This window comes from Tupaia chinensis, unplaced genomic scaffold, assembly GCF_000334495.1.
Source record: "Tupaia chinensis unplaced genomic scaffold, TupChi_1.0 Scaffold000126_2, whole genome shotgun sequence".
Classification (NCBI taxonomy): domain Eukaryota; kingdom Metazoa; phylum Chordata; class Mammalia; order Scandentia; family Tupaiidae; genus Tupaia; species Tupaia belangeri.
The window spans coordinates 976,169-988,848 of record NW_006159594.1 but is presented as its reverse complement, the minus strand read 5'-3'; the positions used below and the strand labels follow the sequence as shown (position 1 = coordinate 988,848).

At 50.2% G+C, this 12,680-nt stretch overlaps 2 protein-coding genes across 2 annotated transcripts in view; both read right to left on the bottom strand.

The window, feature by feature from the left end:
• MMP14 (matrix metallopeptidase 14) overlaps positions 1 to 5,951 on the bottom strand; it is a 12,549-nt gene extending 6,598 nt beyond the window's left edge. Inside the window, exon 1 of the mRNA XM_006144486.3 lies at positions 5,564 to 5,951. Coding sequence (XP_006144548.1) covers positions 5,564 to 5,671 — 108 coding nt within the window. The 5' untranslated portion in view covers positions 5,672 to 5,951. The remainder of the gene's footprint in view (positions 1 to 5,563) is intronic.
• Positions 5,952 to 7,716: 1,765 nt separating this feature from the next.
• On the bottom strand, positions 7,717 to 12,680 carry MRPL52 (mitochondrial ribosomal protein L52; the record flags this gene model as incomplete). Its single annotated transcript, XM_014586278.1, is given in 4 exon segments — positions 7,717 to 8,311; positions 8,669 to 8,733; positions 12,507 to 12,574; positions 12,651 to 12,680. Coding segments are annotated over 4 exon segments (301 nt in total), but the record flags the coding sequence as incomplete, so codon positions are not given.

Sequence of the window (12,680 nt, the reverse complement as noted above, 5' to 3'; positions counted from 1 at the left end):
GTGTGGCTGAGAGCATCCTGCCTAGCCCAGGGGCTGCGTCTGCTGCTCCCACTGTACCTGTTTGGTAAGGAAAGAGCAATGAGCTCCCAGCCTGGCTCTGGAGGAACTCTCGGGCTAGATATGAACTCTGGCCCAGGCCCTAGTATGGCTTGTCTTGGGGCTGTGGGTTCAAACAGGGGTGCAGAGCCACAGCTGGTGGTTTAACAGAATGCTCTGATTTCTTCCTTTCTCCTGTGTCTGTGTCCTTGCAAATACTGGAAATTGCCTGTACTCATGATGGGGAGAGGGGAGGTATCAGCCTGAGGAGGCTCTACTTTTGATCCTGACATGTGGCCTCCCTGGATTGGAATGCCATGCCTCCAGGATCCTCATAGCTGAGATCTTTCTTACTTTTAATAGAATTACTTATCTAATTTTAATTAATTTATTATTATTATATTTTAAAATTATTTATTTAATTTTTATTTATTACCAATGCCTCAACCACCATGCCACCTGCTAGTCCCTATTATTATTATTTTTAAGTTTATTATAGGGCACATGTGCTCATGAGAGAGAGAGAGCAAACAAGCTGCCAGGTCTGGGACTTGAACCACAGTTAGTCATGTGGGAGCCCAGTGCCTTAACCACCATGCCACCACCTGCTGGCCCCATCGAAATATTTTTATTTATTTATTTTTAATAGATTTTTTTTTTTTTGAGAGGTTTTTGCTATAGGGCATGTGTTCTCACCAGAAAGACAGAGAGAGACAGAGAGACAGAAAGCGAGAAATCGCCTGCTCAGGGGGGATGGCCACGCCGCAATCCCTTCTCCTCCATTCTCCTCTCAGGATCTTGGGCATGCACGCACACGAGCCCGGTGTGAGTTTAAGACACTGGGTCTCAGACTCGAACTGCAGTCAACTACATGTGAGTCCAGCAACATAGCCATTACCCCAACTGCTGGTCCCTATTATTAATAGCTCTTTAAAGAGTTTTTGCTCGCCAGAGAGAGAGAGAGAGAGACAGAGAGACAGAGACAGTGAGAGGGAAAAGTGAGAATTCACCACCCAGGGGGATGGCCACACTGCAATCCCTTCTCTTCCATTCTCCTCCTGGGATCTTGGAGGATGTGCCTGCCATGAGTTTCATGCAATCGGGTCCAAAACTCCAACCACGGTCAGACATGTGGGAGTCCAACGATGTAACTGCTATGCCATCTGCTGGTCCCTGAAATCTTTTTAAAAAGGAGAACAGAAAAGAAAGAAGACTGAGTCTGGCTACTGATAGGTAAGCTGGGCCTTTGGAGGTGCTGAGCTGTAATCCAGTCACAGAGCCAGGATCCTGCCATTGTCCCCTACCACTGACCTACTGCTTGGTACCTAAAAGCCCAATTAAGTTTCCCAGTAAAGGGAGGCAGGCAGGTGGCATGGTGGTTAAATGCACTGGACTCCCACATGGCAGACTATGGTTCGAGTCCCGGACCTGGTGGCTTGCTTTCTCACTTTCTTTCTGTCTCTCTCTGACCAAACTGGAAAATAATAAGACGAAATAAAACAATTCTTTAAGAAAAAAGGTTCCCAGTAGAGGACTGGCCCCACAGCCAAATAGTCAAGAGAGCAAGATCCTACATGATTGACCGTAGTTTGAATCTCAGCTTTGGTGGCTTGAATAACACATGGGGTATATGTGTGTGTGCGTATGTTCCAGATCCTGATGAGATGGAGAAATGGAAGAAAGGATTGCAGTGTGACCATGCCTCATAAGAAGTGCTTTTATGTAGGGAGCCAGCAGTTAGCGTAATGGCTATGTCACTGGACTCCCACGTAGTCAACCGCGGTTCGCGTCCCAGACCCAGTGGCTTAAAACTCACACCGGGCGCGGGGGCGTGCGTGCTCACACCGGGCGCGTGTGCGTGCGTGCCCAAGATCCCGAGAGGAGAACGGAGAAGGGATTGTGGCGTGACCATTCCCCCTGGGGGGGCAATTTCTCACTTTCTGTCTATATGTCTCTCTCTGTATGTCTGGCGAGCACACGTGCCCTATAGCAAAAAACCTCTCCAAAAAAAAAGAAGTGCTTTTATGTCTTTAGTGAATACACGTACCCATTGGAGATCAAAAATAAACAAATACACTTCTTTTCTTTTTAGGTTCCCAGTAGAGGAGTAGAAATGGGGGTGTGTGACTCGGTGATGGTATTTTATTTCAGGTATATTGTGAATTGTTCATAATATAAAGACTGGTATGTGGCCTTAAAGTTAAGTCTTGGTGGGAATCAGCAGTTAGCGTAATGGCTATGTTGCTGGACTCCCACATAATCGACCATGGTTCGCGTCCCAGACCCAGTGGCTTAAAACTCACGCCGGGCGTGTGTGCGTGTGTGCCCAAAATCCTGAGAAGAGAATGGAGGAGAAGGGATTGCGGCGTGACCATCCCCCCTGGAGGATGATTCCCTACTTTCTGTCTCTATGTCTCTCTCTGTCTGGTGAGCGCATGCGCCCTATAGCGAAAACCTCTCCAAAAAAAAAAGTTAAGTCTTGGTGTTTGAAATGTACACACACTGCAAAGCCCTGTTGAAGCAAAAGTCAGCCTTCATTCTAAAAACAATGCAGTATTTTCCTAAAGTCTGAAAAGTAAAACGAGCGAAGTTATATATGGAATATGAAGATGGTTGGATTCTTTTCTGGAAGACACTACCCAGCAGCTCTGGTCCCTGCTCCGGCTTTGCCTTCTTAGGGAGTAGAGAGGTTGCCTAGGGTGGGAGCTTGGAGGGAAGAGGGCTGGAGGCTGCTGTCAGGGGCTGAGCCCTTCTCCCAGGTCATTAGGATGGATCTCCATGTGACCTCACTTGGAGGTCCAGGCCCTGGTGGTAGAGCAGTGCTCTTGCATGAGGCTGGGGGTGATTCAGGAGCAGCTGACTGGGGACTTGAGCCCGCGGAGGGCAAGAATTGCAACATGGTTCTGGGAAGTGATCCCCCAAGGCTGATGGGAGTTAGGTCCCCCTAGATGTAAACAACCCAGCCTGTTCCCAGCCAACAGGCCTGGCCAGAACAACCTTAGCACCACCCAATTCTCGGGGTAGAGGAAGGAGTGAAGTTTAACCTCTGGCATACTAGCAGGGAGCCAAGCAGGGTGCTCCTGTCCCAGGCTGCTCTCCGGGAACTGTGGGCTTGCCCTGACCTGTGTTGGCTGATGCCACAGCCAGTGCCCTCGGGAGGCCTGCTGTGGCCTGTGCCCGTGTATGCAAGGAACTCCCTTTGCCTCTAGCTTTCACCTGCAGGATAGACATAGGCTTATGACCCTTATGTATGTGTGGTTGGGGGAGGGGTGCAGTGGCTTCTGGATTTGGGGAAGGATGGGATTGGCTGACTATGGAGGCCAGGCTCTCTCAACCCTCTGAGAGCAATGCTGGGGAAATTCTGCTAGGCATAGGGGTGGGGAGGACGCACATTGAGCTCTGGGATAAATCTTTCTCCAGGGAGTCTTTCAAGAAGGTAGGAAGAGTCTAAATGTGTACACCCACAACCTCCATCCCATACTCTGAAGGAAAAAAATGGAGGTTTCGTCAAGAAAGGGACATCTCTGGAGTGAGAGAGCAACAGGCTTAGAAAGGAAGTGGTCCCTCTTCTCCTCCCATACCTAAGCAAGTTTCTTCCCTCCATTTCACAGGGCAGGCTCTGAGCAAAGCAAGAGCCACAGAGGAGACTATGAGGTAGGAACCACAGAAGAGAGGACTCTGTGTCTGCGGCCGGTGGGAGGAGGGGCTGGGCCCCAGACAGGCCAAGGGGAGGAGAGGGATGTCCTGGAGCTGGTGCTGGGTTGTGGAGGCCTGCGCCACCCGGCTCTCCCTGCAAATCAGCCTGGACAAGAAACAACTATAATGCTGGGTCAGGATTCTGGCTGGCTTTACCTTCTTGAATGAGGCATTCCCTGGGAATTGCAAGGTATTCTCCTAGCGGAAAGTCAAGGGAACATCTCTGGCCCTAGCCTCCAACCTCCGCCTTGCCTTTGGGTTGTGAGGCGCCCTAGAGAGGGTGGGGGAATCTCCGGGCTCCACGGCAGGCCCTGGATCCTCGCCTATGGGCCTGCTCCTCCCTCTTTTTGCTTCCCACCCTTCCATGGCCCAGAAGCAAATGGTGGTTCTGGCACTGGGACTGCCCATGACCCACTTAAAACGGAGCCAGGGCTGCCGCCCCTCCCCTAGGGGGCCTAGCGGGACGGGGGAGGGAGACAGGCCTGGCGCGAAGTTGGCAGTGGGCAGCCCACGGGTGTACGGGCGGGCGCCTTTTGTTAAGAGCGCTCCCTTTCAGCCTCAGGTGGGGACTCAGACCTAGGAAAAGGATGACTTCCCTACCCTGTGGGCTTATTCCCCCACCCCAGAGCGGGCTTTCTCTCCCTGGTCTGTGAGCATTCGGCAATGGGTTCCCACCCCAATTCTTAGGGCCAGATCCCTTCAGAGACAGAGAAAGCGTGTTCTTCTTTCTGCAGAGGTTTCCTCCGGGGGTGGGACCAGGACCGGGACCAGGGCGCAGGAAGTCAAATCCAAATCCCATCCCCCTTCTTGGGCCCTTCCTAGCCCCTCCCGACCGCACCCAGGCCCTTGCTGGGCTGAGTGGGTTGGGATGACCCAAAATAAGAAGCTGATTAAATCCGTCTCCCACCTTCACCCCAAAATAAAGGGGAGAGAGAGTAAAAACCTCCCCAGACGACTCCCACGCGGTTTCCTCCCGGCCCGGTGGGCCACTGACTGGGAAGGAGGGGGGGCGCCCGAGTCTACCGAGACGTGCGAGGGCGCCCTGGACCAGGCCCGCTGCCCACTCCCAGTGCGGCGTCCCCCCACCCGTCTCCCTGCAACCAACACAGAAAAACAATTAACAACAACGAAAAGGGCCCGAAGGCGCCGATAGGGGTGGGACGCGGGAGGCGGCGGCCCGGCGGATCCCCGGGCGCACAAGGAGAGCTTTGTGTAGACGGAAAGGCTGCCAGCACGCCAGCGCCGCGACCCTCGACGCCGGGCTCCCGGCCGGGAGAGCGGGCTTCTCTCGCCGAGGCGGGAGGCCGGGGGCCCGGGCCGCTCGACCCCACCTGGCGGCATTTACTGGGTGGAGGGCCGGGCGGAGGGCGTGCGGGTTCCGCTCGCGGCGAGCGCGGCTGCAGAGCGCTGGGAGCTGGAGAGCCGAAGGAGCGCCCGACTCGCACATGACAAGCAACCCGGGCAGCGCGGGCTTTTCGCCGAGTCCGAATGTTTATCAGGCTCGCACAGCTTTCAGAGCTGAGCGCAGAGCCCAGGGGAATTGGGGAGGGAGAGTCGGCCCCGGCTGCAAAGTTCTTCCAAGAAAAGGAAGGAATGGGAAAGAAAGTCGGCGGCAGGGGGAGGAGGAGTGATTGCCCGAGGCAGGCAAAAGTTGGATCGGCTGTAAAGTTTGGAGAAGAGGAGGGAAGAGAAAGGGAGGGAGATCCTGCAGGCCGGAGCAGCCGAGTTCCCGAGAGCCCTTCTCTCCGAACCGGGGCGGTCCCCTAGGAGACCCCCGGGCTCGCCTCCCTGGCGGGCGCGACTCCGGGAAGGGCCGGAGGAGCTCACTTACTTCGGGGCTGAAGCTGCTGCTTTGGGCCGAGCCGAGGGAGGCGAGCGCGGTGCCGAGCGTGAGCAGGGGGAGCAGAAGGCTGCGGGACGGTCGTGGGGCGGGAGACATGGTCCGCGACCGTCGGGGCAGCGGGACAGTGCGGGCTCCGAGGCCGGGCCCACGCCCTGGGGTCGCGCCGCCTCTCCCTCGGGGTTGCCTTTGTCCTCGGTAGGCCCTGGATTTGGATCCCTAGAGCGCTGCCGGCTTGGAATGGGGGAATTGTTCTTGAAAGTGCCTGTTTGCTCTGCTCTTTTCCCTTTTTTGATCTTCCTTCTGCTTAGTCGGCGAACTGAGTCCTGAGTCGGGAGCCCTCTCTGGCTCTCTCCTCTGGTCCCTCCCTTCTCCCACAGCCTCTCCTCCGCCCCCGCCCCCAGTGCCCTCCTTTCCTGGTGGGGACGTGGTTGTTTTAGCCTGAATCCAATTACAGCCAAGAGCTGGAGAAAAAAAAAAAAAAAACCCTAAAGTTGCCTTTCTGTGGCGCAGGCTGCCATCTGCAGGGACTGAGGCCACAGCCTCAGGAGGGGGCTGTAGGGGGGACCCAAGGGACGGGATGTGGGAGACTTTCTCTCCCCTAAGCACATTTTGGGTGGCTTGATTTCTCTGGTGTTCAGCATTTGTCTCACCTCAGAGTGGGAAGTTCTGGGAAGCCTAGTGGCTAGGGCCAACTAGGAACTCAGGGGCTGGTATGATGGTGGGGGAATATTTTCCCCACCCATGAGAACTGATTTGGGAAAAAGGACCAGTTTACCAACAGTCAGGGTGGAGGGGCTTGTCCTCTCCATCTGTGTACAGCCAGCCACCTCTGTCCTTCTTCCTACCTAAAAACCCAAGTTGTGGCAAAATCCAATACCCAACAATAAGCCCCACAATCTTACTAGATTGGAGTGAGGGAGGTGGATTTCCATCCCTGTAGAAAGACAAATATGCCCCCCTTATTAATTTATCATCATCTGCAATGTCTGCTCCTTTAATTAGAACTGTCTGGGTAGGAAAGGGGTGCAAGGCCGTGGAATCTACAGAAAAGCAAATGGAGCTTGGTAAAATTGTTAGAAGAGGAAAGGATTGGGTTAGGACTTGGGGTTTAGTTCCACATCCATACTGGGGGCGGGATGGGGGGCAGTTCCTTAAAGGGTAAAATCTTCTCCAGGGACTGACTAGGACTCTTGAGAACAAAAGGTGGAGGTATGCAGGGAAGGGGGAGGGCAGACTAGAGCTGACAGTGAGAAAGGGGAGACAGATAAGAGGTTGGGAACCAGATCTGGAAAAGCAGCCCAACAGCAGCAGGAAAAGTGTGGGAGACAAAAAACTCGACCATCAGCAAAGTCTAAGATCCAAGAATTGCATTTGGTCAGCGAGAAAGGAAGGAGGTAGTAAGAGCAGGGAGAGAAAGAACAAAGGGGGGTTGTGGAGAGAAATTAGGTCAGGTAGACAGCCCCAGAAAGCCTAGGGATCCAGGAACTCACACATTTGTGGCGGAAGAATGTAAGTCCAGGGCTCTATATTGGAATGGGAACCAAGATTCTTTGTCCCCAGAATCCATGGGCGGAGCCATGATCAATAAAAGGCTTCCTGGGGCCAGCAATTAGTGTAATGGTTATGTCTCTAGACTCCCATGTAGTCGACCGGTTCGAGTCCCAGACTGGTGGCTTAAACTCATGCCGGGCGCATGTGTGTGCGTGCCCAAGATCCCAAGAGGAGAATGGAGAAGGGATTGCAGCGTGGCCATCCCCTCTGGGGGTAATTTCTCGCTTTCTGTCTCTGTCTGGCGAGTGCACATACCGTATAGCAAAAACCTCTCCAAAAAAAGAAAAAAATAAATAAAAGGCTTCCTATGTCTGGATGTGGTGTGCATTAGAGACCTATCCCACAGTGACTTTTTGGGGACTGCGCCCTCTTATAGGGTTTTCCTATTCAAACGGGTGGGGAGGTGCAGGCCCCTCTTCAATCAGCCTCTCAAGTTCAATAAGAACCATGGAGACCTCAGAACCCAACTCTTCTAGCAGAACATGCAATACCCAAGTCTGGTTCTTCTCATGTCCGCCTTCCCAGGGGAGGTATCCTTCTGGACTGCGTGTATGAATTTTGCTTGCCAAGAAACGGTTCTGAACTGGAAAGCCTTTTTCATCAGAACATTTATTGAATGCCAACTGCAAGTGGTCTGTGCTGTGCTGTGTATGGGCTGTCAAAGGGTTGAGTATCAGCCTAAACCCAGGAAAAACTGCTGTCCCCTTTTCATGTTTGTAGAGCAGTTACTGTTCATAGTTGGGGCAATCCTACAGTCTACAGGAGGGGATAAAAATCCCAGAGCAAGATTCGGTTGAACTGGAATGGATCCAAGGGTGAGGGCGCTAGGCCAAACCTCCCAGGCAGTGACCGACCTTACAGCCTGTTCTTCCTGGTGTCTGAACTCTTTTGCTCTAAAGACAGATGGGGAACACAAAGACTCTCTTTTGGCTATGAGGAGGCATCTAGGTGATAGGAAAGGAAGCCAGAGAGCCTGGGGAAGGGGAGCAGGAGTTGGTTTTTATTGACTGGAAGTAGGTCTCTTTTCTTTTTCTTCCAGCCAAATCCTCATTCTCTCTGCAGTGAAGTCCCTTTGGGTTTAAGAGCATTTTTCTGTTTCCTTTCTTCCTGCAACTTCTCCTGCTGCCTGAGCTGCCATGCCTGTAAGCCAGCATCCATTTCCTGTGACAGCAGTACAACTCGTCTCTGAAACAGACAGGAAAACAGTGTGGTAACATCTGGGGCTTGAGCACAGCACCATATATCCTTTTACTTACAAAGTCAGAGGTTTCAGCTGGAAAATGACATCGCTGAGTGGGGAAGGGGTGAGATCAAGCCCTGGATCGGGAAGCAGAAGGGTGAGGCAGAATGTCTGGATTTTGCCCTAGGGGTGCCCCACTCTCTCCCTCCCTTCTCACAGTGCTACTAAAACCTCTGGCTGTTTATACCTTAGCATGAGGGGTATATGTTAGCTCAGGTACAATAAATTCAAGACAAATTACAATTTAAATGTTCCCCCTCCAATTACAAATGGTAGCCCAGGCTGGGGCATTAGCCACTCACTGCAAACTTCTCCCTTTGGGCTTTTCTTCGAAGCTGGCCTTTCATTGGGGGAGCAGGGCGGCCATCTACAGATAGAAGTGAGAGAAAAGGCAAGTGTTACGGTCTGCAGCACCTTATCTGAAGATTGTGGTAGGAATGAGGGAAGAACCTATCTCTAGATCTTCATTCCTATTTCATGCCCATTGTATTAATGGCTTAAGTCTAAAATATTTCCCTCATCTCCAAGGGTAAGGTATGACAGACTTACAAAGAAAAAGCTCCTAGGCAAATTCCTACTGTATTTCACTTAACCCTCAGCCTGAAATTCAAGGTCCTCTGCAATGTTGACCCTACTGTTTTATCTTCAGAAATCACACTCATGCAGTGTGATTACTGTTCTCCTCAATGTGAGTCTCTGCTGAATTCCATCCAACTCCAGAGTGAAATGCTTTTTCTTTCCTTCCGGCCAATTCTCATCCTTAGGCCCACTTAAACTATAATGTTCCCAGAAACCCTTCTCCAACCTCTTAGCTTCATCAGCTTGCTCTCCTTTTAAAAATTTCCTAGAGGGTGTGTGTACTAGCCAGAGACAGAGAGAGACAGAGGGAGAGGGAGAAAAAAAAAAAAAAAAAAAAGGACCAGCAGTTAGCGTAATGGCTATGTCGCTGGACTCTCACGTAGTCGACCGCGGTTCGCGTCCCGGGCCCATGGCTTAAACTCATGCCGGGCGCGTGTGCGTGCCCAAGATCTCAAGAGGAGAATGGAGGAGAAGGGATTGCGGAGTGGCCATCCCCCCTGGGGGGGGTGATTTCTCGCTTTCTGTCTCTCTGTCTCTCTCTGTCTCTCTGGCGAGTGCGTGCACCCTATAGCAAAAACCTCTCAAAAAAACCAAACCAAACCAAAACAAAACCAATTGGGCATGGTCTTGTCACAATCCTTTCTCCTCCATTTCCCTATCTTGTCAGGATTTTGATATGCATGGGGACCAGCAGTTGGCATAATGGCTATGTCGCTGGGCTCCCATGTAGTTGACTGTGGTTCGAATCCCAGACCTAGTGGCTTAAACTCACGCTGGGCGCTCAAGTGTGTGCATGCCCAAGATCCTGAGAGGAGCATGGAAGAGAAGGTATTGCGGCGTGGCCATCCCCACTGGAGGGTGATTTCTTGCTTTCTGTCTCTCTGGTGAGCACATGCGCCCTATAGCAAAAACTTCTCCAAAAAAAAAAAAAAAAATCAATTTGCCTTCAGATATTTACTGTACTTTATTTATTTATTTATTTTAGATCTTGCTGTAGGGTGCATGTATTCACCAGATGGAAAGTGAGAAATCACCTCCCAAGTGGGGATAGCCACTCTTCAATCCCTTCTCCTTTCAGGATTTTGGGCATGTACACACATGTGCCTAGTGTGATTTTTAAGTCGCTGGGTTTGGGACTAGAACAGCAGTTGGCCAGGTGGAAACCCACTGCCTTAACCACCTACCACCTACTAGCCCCATGTTTTTATTTAGTGTTATTTAGCCATCTCAGATACTTTTGGGAAGAGACAGAGTATTAAATACCCCTTTTAAAATGTCCATGCTTTGTTTCTTCAGTCAGCTTTTAAGTTCCTTGGGACCAGGAAATATACTGCTAGTTTTGCTAGTCATAGTATAATGTAGGCATATAAGCACGAAATAAAAATTCCATAAATATCTGACTTGTGGAAAAGATGCAGTATCTGACCTCAAGTAGTTTATAATGCAGATGAGAAAATTAACTTATTTTCCACAAAGAAAACTCTACCCAAAAGTTTGAGGGCAAGGTAGTTAAGAGATATTATTTATCAGGAAAGGGAACCAATACTGTGTGTGTAAGATGTTTTATGTTGGTTGCTTCATTTTATCCTTATAAAGAACATATGAGGGGACCAGTGGGTGGCATGGTGGTTTGACACCTGTGCATGGTCAAATTAAAATAAATGAATATATAAATAAAATTAAATAATTCTTTTTAAAAAAGAACCATATGAGATATGCATTCTTTTTTTAAATGAATTATTTTATTTAACTTTACTTATTATTATTTTCCAGTTTGATCAGGAAGAGACAGAGATAGAGAAAGAGACAGAAGGGAAGTGAGAAAGCAAGCTACCAGATCTGGACTCAAACTGCGGTCGGCCATGTGAGAGTCCAATGCCCCTAACCATCATGCCACCTGCCTGCCCCAAGATTGGTATTCTTTTACAGATGTGGAAGCTGAGAATCAGACAAAATTAAGTAACTTGTCCAAGACCACAAAGTTAACAAGTAAGGTAACCTGGGTTAAGAGTCAGGTATATGGGCTGGCTCCCTGGTGTAACAGTAATGCACTACTGAAGAGAAGCCAGATCCCACATGGTGACTAGGGTTCAAATCCCAGGCCAGATTGGGACCAGCAGTTAGTGTAATGGCTATGTCACTGGACTCCTGTGTAGTCGACCGTGGTTCACATCCTGCACCTGCTGGCTTAAAACTCACGCCGGAACGCCGGGTGTGCGTGCGTGCATGCCCAAGATCCAGAGAGGAGAATGGAGGAGAAGGGATAGCAGCATGGCCATCCCCCCTGGGGGGTGATTTCTCACTTTCTGTCTCTCTGTCTCTATCCGTCTGGCGAGCACACGCGCCCTACAGCAAAAACTCAAAAAAAAAAAAAAAAATCCCAGGCCAGATTGATCTGAAACAAGCTGGGTGTAGTCCTCCAACCGGCTGGAGGACTAGAGGAAAAGGACTGTGGTGACCAGAACCTGTGGAAGGTGCTCCTCTTTTTTTCTCTGTGTGTTTCTCCTATCATGAATAAAGAAAAAGAGAACAGGTACATCTAATTCTAGTCTTTTTAATATTCCGTATTACTATAAGGAGATCCTAGGCTTCCTACAGTAAATAACAAATGGAAAAATTCTTTACCATCCTCCTTAGTCACGAAGTATCTGATTAAGCAGGACCATACTCCCAGAGAATCCAGTGGGGTATTAATACTCAGGTTTCTGTGCTGTGAAGGAGTGGAGCCCTGTTCAGTTCTAGTCCTAGCTTTGGTACTTTCTAGCTCTATGGTCCCAGGTAATTTACTTCTGTAGCCCTCAGTTTTCCGACCTGTAAACTGGAATACCACATAGAGAGTGGGGAGTGGTTTCAACTTCTCTATGGTCCTTTTCTTCTAGAACTAAAACTTATTTTCTCTTGTTCTTTTATTTTATTAAATAATAATTTATTTAATTTTATTTGTTGTTATTATTATTTTTAAATTTGACCAAAGAGAGATACAGAGAAAGAAAGAAAAAGTGAGAAAGCAAGCCAAGTCTGGGACTCAAACGGCTTATCATTTGGAGTCTAGTGCCTTAAGCACTATGCCACCTACCAGCCCCTGTCCTTTTAAATAAATAGGAAAAGCTTTTCTGAAAGAAGCCTGCCATCCTCAACTTCCCCCCTTCTATCCCTCTAAGATGCTCATTTCCACTGCCTTTCAAAGAGCCTCCCTTTGGCATCAAATTCTCAAAATGTACTTACCACACACAAGGGTAGGTCTTCCTAACTTTAAAAAAAATCATGTCCCCATTTGAGAAATGTAAAAGTGCTGTCACCAGTTCCCACCCCGGGGCATTCCAAGTCATAATGACCTTCTGCTTATCTCCACAATAAAATCTTGTGAAGCTTTGTTTCTCGTTGTAGTAGTTTGACTTACAAAATAAGGAGAATCTCTTTCCCCACTTTCCACTAAAAAGTTCAATACGTTTCCCACTCAGACACGCCCCCACCTTGACATGCACACACCCGCCCGGCACGGGGCGTTCCCTCTGGGAGAAAACCCTCCAAGCAGGGAACTAAGTGTCAATCGGCGCTCACCCGCGTACGACCAGTCCGGGAGCTCCGTCAAGGGACCGTAGCCGGAGGGGTTGGCGGCCAAACCCTGCCTGGTTGGAGACAGAAAGTCCGGTGAAGACGCGGCCCGGCTGCTAGATCCCCGGAGGCCCCCATCCCAGCACTCACTCGAGTCGCCATCGGCTGCCCGCCTGAGCC